The following is a 6,975-nucleotide window of genomic DNA, read 5'->3' as shown; positions in this document are numbered from 1 at the left end:
TGTCTTCACCCCGGCCGCTCCGTCTGCGCACCGGGCGGGCAGTTAGGACCGACACTCCCCCTCCCTCCCCGCCCCCGGAGCGGCGGGCAGCGGGCGGCGGGAGGAGGCGGTGCCGGGCTGCGGGATGCAGTGCGGGGCCGGGCGGCGGGCGGGCGCGGCGGCGAGGGGCAGAGCCCGGCGGGCGGCGGGGCGGCCCCGCTCCCCGTGAAGAGGCGGCGCGGCAGGGCAGCGGCCGCCGCCATGCAGCCGTTGCACCGGGCCCCAGCGTTGCTGCTGCTGCTTCTGTCCACCGGTGAGTGAGGGAGGGCTGGTGGGGCGGGGGTCGCCGCCATCCCTTCGGGCTAGGGCGGGCTGGCCGCCGGCACCCCCCGCGGAGAGGCCGGGCAGTGCTGGACAGCGGGCGGGTGTCCGTCTGTCCGTCCCCTCCCCGGCCACCGGAGCGCCCCGAGTACCAGGACCCCGGGGGGGGGCGGGGGGAACGGGTCTGCTCCCCTAACCCGGGCAGCCGCGACCCTCGGTGGGTCCATTTTTTTGGGACACCGGGACCTCTGCGGGAGGCAGGTTCCCATCACTCCCCTCCTCCGCAAGCACCACTGACCTCCGGGTACCGGGACCTGTCTCGGGTCACCGTCCCCTACCCCGCAGCTCTCCCTGGGTACCGGGCACCGCCCCCCACCAGAACCCTTTGGTGTGGCCGGTCTCTGCCGCGGGACCCCCGGAGGCGGGTGACAGGGGCTCCCGGTGGGGACGGGGTCTCACCCAGGGTCTCCCGCCCCAGAGGCGGGGTACGCACTGCTGGTCCCTGCGGGGACGCCGCACGCCGTGGCCAGCACCGGCAGCGCCTGCGGTGCGGGGAGGGGATGGACGTCGCTCTAGACGGGGCGGGCTGCCCGCCGCGGGGCCCGGCAGGACAGAAGGACGGATCCTGCTGCGCCAGGGCTGCCCCAAAACCGCCGTCTCTTGTATTCCGGGCTTCGCCTGGCGTCGTGGTGCTTTTGCTAACTGCCGTGAAACTGGCACAAAGGAAAGGGGAACCACAAATTGCTCCGTGTTTCCCCAAGAGCCTCTCCTGAAATTTGAAGGAGAGGTAAGGTGCCAGGGAAAGGCAATTAAGTGCAGGAGTAATTGTACTCGGAATAGTTACGAAGGCTCTGCTTCTATTTTTAAATAGTCAGGGGAAATTTCCCAACAAAGGGATCCCCAAAGACCCGCGAGGCTGAGATTGCCCTTTCCCTCCCTACCCCCATCCCTTTTGTACTGAAATCTGGTTGGTGTGGAGCAGGAGTTTTGAACGGGGACATTTAAAGAGTGGGAGAGTCTTTGTCTTGAGTCATTCTGGCAGGGAGGGAAGGGCTGATTTCCCAACCAGTCGCTGTCTTCCAGCACGACTGAGCTGTGATACAGTGACATCCAGCCCCCTGGCATGACTCTCTTACTACCCCAGTTTCCCAAAAACGTTCTTGGGGGAATGTATCGTCTGTGGAGCCCCTCTGCCCGTGAGCTGTATGTACAGTGCCTTGCCCAAGTCATCTGGGGCTCCCTAAAGAGGAGGGATAAAGCCTTTCAGGTTTGCAAACAATAGCGAGCTTAAATAGCAAAATGGATCGGAAAACCTGTTGGGGTTTTGTGCCAATACTCTGTGGCACAGAAGCAATGAGCCTTTCCAGAGCTGAGCAGGGAGCCAGTTTTGTGGCTTCCTCCAGGCAGGTTGTCACTGTTAAGGAAAAACTCAGCCATAGTCCTTTAGTGGGGTCTTAGCAGGAGAGGCATGTCCCCTAGATTCAGCCAGACCTCCACCTCCTCCCCAGAGGAGGGCAAGGTGTTTGGGGAGGGAACTGCTGTATTCCCACCCCGATGATCTGCTGATGAGGGTTGGCCACATCCCCGTTACTTGAAAGCCACATTTGCAGAGGAAGGAGATGGACCGTGTGGTGGTTTTAAAATCTGGCGTCCGAAAGGACCACAGCTGATAGTGCTGTGCCAAGGGGAGGATGTGCTTCCTATGCTGCTGAGACTGCTGGAAACTTTCTAGTACTGCTTTCCAGGTGGTGATGGTATGGAGGATTTGGATCCTTGGCTTTCCCAATGATCCCCTCTGCTGCCCTAGCAGGGAGAGGCATAGGGGTGGGGGTGAGCGGCAGCTCTGAGGGACAGCTCAATTCCTAATCTAGTGAAACTGGTAATCCTGGTGGGCTGTGGCAGCTCTGGGGGGCTGGACTCATTTGGCTAGGCATCCCTGGACACCTGCTTTCCCACCTAGATGGAAGGTCGGGGCAGGGGGAGATGCAGACTGCTGGGCATTTGCAAATCAGGCCTCCATCTTCGTTAGCACGTTGCTCAGGATCTGTTCCAGGCTGCAATAATTCGGTGCAGTCTGGCCTCGCTCCTCCTGTCCTGGAGGGCAGAATGGTGAAAACCCGAGACAGCACTGGAGGGACTGAGCGCTCTTCCACGCTGAGGGAGAGCGTGCTTCCTGCAGTGTGCTTCCTGGGACTGCTGGGCAGCACAGGTCTGCAGCCAGAGTGTGGAAACATCTCTCCAGGGTGTCTGAGAACTTTTGCTTTTGCAAATTGGAAAACCATGTGGCTAAAAGCAGGGGGAGAAGGGAAGGAATTGGTCTCTTATCTTTTATTGTCTCCCCAGGTGCTTGTCTGCATATGGACTACTTAAGTTTTAGGTTTTTTTTTTTCCCCTTTCTGTCTGCTTAGGAGGTTCCTTGTTAGCATTGTGTGAATGAGCCTGAGATGAGAGAGTACAAATGAGGATGGATGAAAATTCCCTATAGTCAGTTTTTTCCTCGGCCTCTTCAGTGCCATAAGGAAATGTTCATTTAATTATAGGCATCAAGGGTAGAAATAACTACATTAAGCCCTCGAGGGGAAGCTGCTGGCGACGAGCTGCAGATCAGAGCGCACAAAAGTTTTTTTTTCCCACTCCCTCAGTGTGGGAAGAGGCTCCGGCATTTTGTGGGTACCTGAGCGAGCAGCAATGGCAGCCCTGCTGCAGGGCTGGGGGAGAGGGGCTGTGGGGAAGGTGCATCAGGGTCCACAGCTGGCAATCAGGGGAACTTGCTTCCCGTTTTCACTGGCTATTGAAACACATAATCCCGAAAGAATGGAGAGAGGCTGTTTGTCAGCCCGCACAGAGGCAAGGCAAACACGTGCGTTGGTTTGTTCAGAGGGCCAGGGATGCTGGCAAGGAAGATACACCCTGCTGGGGCTCAGATCAGCCCCCCACTGTCTCTGTGCCTGGTTAAGCCCTGCCGTGGTTACCAGGGTTTGGATTACCATTCTTATTTGGGGGATAATTTTTTGCTGTTGTGAAACCAGCTTTGCAGCCCTTCCTTTGACAGCTGCCACTCTCAGCTCTTCCTGTCCTGCCTGATGTGTGGTGAAGGCAGTCAGGACCCATACGTGTGCTGTGGGACTATCAGACCTTCACGTGAGCTTTTCTGCTTGGGACAAATGAGGTTGGTTGGAGTGTGAAGCCTCTTTGGGCTGAGACTGCCACACGGCATGCCAGCATCTGGCAGGGGCTTCTTCACTGCCCTGCTGCAGGGGCCGGAGCAGAGTGTGTAACCATGTTGAGCTCAGTGTGTGCCCAGTGAGTTTTAAAGACTTTTGGGGGTGTAAAAAGCCTCTGTTATACTTTGACGGGCAATCATGTCTCGAGGGAAGTCCCTCCTGCATGTGTTGTAGTGCTTGTGCTGCCTGGATGGGGAGGGTTGGAAGGTGAAGCAGCCGCCAGCCTTTACTTGGGGTGCTGGAGATCAGACTGAGCACCCTGGGGTACGTGGTGCTGGTTGGAACAGAGTGAGAAGAGGGAGCAGAGGTTTGGCAAGGTGATTTTTAGCAGACAGATGAAATGCTTTGGACCTGCAAGAGGGTGAAGGAATCTGTGGGCTGTGGTGGTTTTTAGATGAGTGGCTTTCATCCTGTGGTCTGTTAACTCTGAGGGGTCTGCCAGCTGCTTTGTGAGGCCTGGGAAAGGTAACTGAGGGAAGAAAATTCACTTCTGCTGTATACAACTGTCTACTTGATGCTGTTTCCCTAGGGGCTGCATCTCCTCTCCCTCCCCGAGCTGGGAGCTGCCACTGTCGATAGCAAGAAGTGTGGAGGAGAGCAGACGCCGCAGCAGCAGAGGAGGGAGGTGTGAAGGCTACGAGACGATCTGGGGAGGGAGCGAAGGCAAACAGTCTGGGAGACTGAAGCCAGGCGAGACTGTGACTCGCAGCATGAATGGTTGAGCGAAGGAGGAAGGACAGACCAGGCTTGTCTGAGTTGCTGTGACCTGCTAACATGGAGTCTTTTCAGTGGAGATGGGTGGTGGTGCTTAGAGCAGTCCTGATGTTACTGATCGTAACAACAGGAGACCTGACTTCTCAGCGCAGGCTTGAGCATGCCTGGCTTTCCTGGAGGTCAGGTCCCTGGTGCACACGTGCTGACTAAGGGCACATCTGCAGTTATCTGCAAAAGCAGGCACGTCTCTGGCAGTGCCTTGCCTGTTCCCGGGGATATACCTGGGTCCGTGTGCTATGGATGTTCTCTGCTGAAATGCCAGGGCAGAAAAAGTTGGCAGACCTTTGCAAGGTAGAGCCCACTCGGTAGGTGTAGTTGTGCCCACCCTGTAGCCTGGTGTCTGAGCTCTCTGGCTATGCTAGCTGTAAAGATCTGTAAAAGCTTAAAGATGCTGGCACAGCTACTGTGTGCTCTAGGATCTTCCCCTGAAGGGTTTTAAGTGGTCTGGTGCAGCATGGGAGAGCAGCAATAAGGCTGTGTGAAAGCTGGCCTGGGAGAGGTCTCCTAGGTGGAGCATCCCAGCATGGGTACGTCTGTAATGCTGACTTAGCACCAAGAGGACCTGCTTTGATATGTGGTATGCTTCCTACTGCAAGCTACTGAGGGTCTGGGGGGCAGAGACTGCAGGTGAGTGTGGAGGAACCGGCTTGGACATCCCTCAGCTGAACAACAATTTCTTCTCTTCCTTCGCTGCCTGTGGTCAGGATTCTGTTTTGTTACTTAAATTACTCTGTGGTTCGTTAGGTTCTGCCCTGGGGCCTCTCTCCCCTCTGCCCTTGGGCCTTGCTCCCTGGCTTTTCCAGGCATGGTGGTCTGGGGGAGGGAAGATCCCTGGCAGATGCTTCTCTCATCTGGTCATTGTGTTTCTGTCCTAACTGATTATCAGTAAATGACCCATTCCTGACCCAGCTCTCCTTGGAAATAACATTGTCTGATAACTCCTGAGTTTGGGGTGGGCTCAAAAGGGAGGTTGGCTGCAACAGGGCCAGATGGACATTGTTGTGGCTGCTGTGGCAGCAATATCAAGATGCTCTGGCCCCCATCTCTGGTACCCATTGTGTAACTGCACTTGGGTGGTGGTATACAGGCTCTGCTAGTTGGTGGTGAGGCAGGTAAGTCGAGCGTATGCTCCAGGCAAGTGCTCTTCCCTTCAGCAGGCTGATCCTGCCTCCCTGTCAGTGTGGTGTAGCCACAGCCCCCAGAAAGGAGAGCTGAAACCAACCTTTGGTTGAGTAACCTGAAGCGCACACCAGCTCCTCTGTAGGTCAAGCTGATGTGATGGCATTTAGGGGATGTTTCTGTGTCTTCTTGGAGAGAAAATTGAGGTTTGCTTATTTCTAATTAAAAAGCAAGAAAATTTTGAAGGCTGTTTAACACAGTTGCATCCAGATTTTGTTTCATCTCCACAAATCCCTTCTCTCGTTTCAGCTGGACACAGAAACAGCTTATTTCTTCTTTCCCTTCCAGTGCTGTTCAGTAGGCCAGTTGGGAGTTTTTAAACAGCTGCCCTGTCCTGTGGAGAGGTGGCTTGCCTCGTGGCAGAGGGATAAAGTGGTTCTTGGTCGGCTCACGTAGCAAATGCTCTGGGGTTCTTTTAGAATTGTTTAGAAATGTGAAACTGCTCTTATTCATGGCAGTTTGGGAGAGAGATGGCAGATGTTCTTTGCTCAGATTTATTTTTTTTTCTGCCATTGAGTGAAACTCCCCCATCTGCCTTGTCCGGGGTTGTTGCATCAGATCTTCTGCTGAGCTGAACAGAGTGAGCTTTGCCACTTTGACTTGAAACTGTTTTCTAAGGGGCCAGTGGGGTCAGCAACTGGCAAATTCATTTTGTCTGCATATCCTCCTGGCTGGCTGTCTTCCAGCGGCCTCGGGAAGGTAACGCTGCAGTGTTATTCCTTGTTGTTGAAATCTCCCTATTCTGCTCTTTGCAGAGGTGAAGCATTTTTTGCAAGGTCAGCGTTACCTCCCTGCATCACCTTTGTGGGTGCTAGCAGCTGGAGAGCTCACAGCCAGCCCAGGAGCTCCCATCCTGGTTTTGGTGCTCCCTCTTTGCCTTTGTTCCCTCTCCCTGCTCCACCTTCCTCTCCCACTTTCTCTCCTTTCTCTCCCCTCCTCTGTCTGATCTGGGGAGGATGTTTCCTCCCCTGCTCGCAGCCCTGCTTTCCCCGAAGGCTGGCTGCCCTCTTTAGCATGCAGAGCCTCATCTCCTCCAGGTTACACAGAGGTGCCGCAAAAATAGAAATGAGAGACAAACGCCCCATTGAAGCAGCTGGCGAGCCCTGGCTCCGTTCCCTGCTCCCTCCCATCTACAGTCGCAGGGCTTTATTCATGTGTGTTTCTTTTTTCCTGTCGCTTGATCTGCCTTTTGAAATACAAAATTGGGAGACTGATGGCTGATAGAAGTCATCTAATCCCCGTTCCCCATCCTAGGAGGGAAACGGCGAGCCACCGATGTCTTAGGCGTTGGATTTCCTCTCTCAGCTGTGCTCCCCTGCCTCCCAGCTCAGCCTGTGCTTTGATTCTTTCTTTGCCTGGGAGTTGACAGCTGTGTTGAGCTCCTTTATGAGATGCTTGGAAGAAAGAGGGGGGAGGATGTCAAATATTGGGTGTGCTGCTTGCACCCCGAGCCTTTGGGCTGTTGCTGGTGCAAAAGGTATGAAGTGGTGCAGGGTGC

The 6,975-nt window shown here is 55.4% G+C and overlaps 1 protein-coding gene across 1 annotated transcript in view; it reads left to right on the top strand.

Annotated features, from left to right (window-relative positions):
• Window positions 1–216: 216 nt before the first annotated feature.
• Window positions 217–6,975, top strand: part of PODXL2 (podocalyxin like 2) — a gene marked incomplete at its 3' end in the record, with an annotated part of 28,775 nt that continues 22,016 nt past the window's right edge. The window contains exon 1 of the mRNA XM_084269577.1: window positions 217–292. Coding sequence (XP_084125703.1) covers window positions 241–292 — 52 coding nt within the window. The 5' untranslated portion in view covers window positions 217–240. The remainder of the gene's footprint in view (window positions 293–6,975) is intronic.

This window comes from Gallinula chloropus, assembly GCF_964237585.1.
Source record: "Gallinula chloropus genome assembly, chromosome: 12".
Taxonomy (NCBI): Eukaryota; Metazoa; Chordata; class Aves; order Gruiformes; family Rallidae; genus Gallinula; species Gallinula chloropus.
The sequence above is the reverse complement of the archived record's forward strand: the minus strand, read 5'-3'. Positions and strand labels throughout refer to the sequence as shown.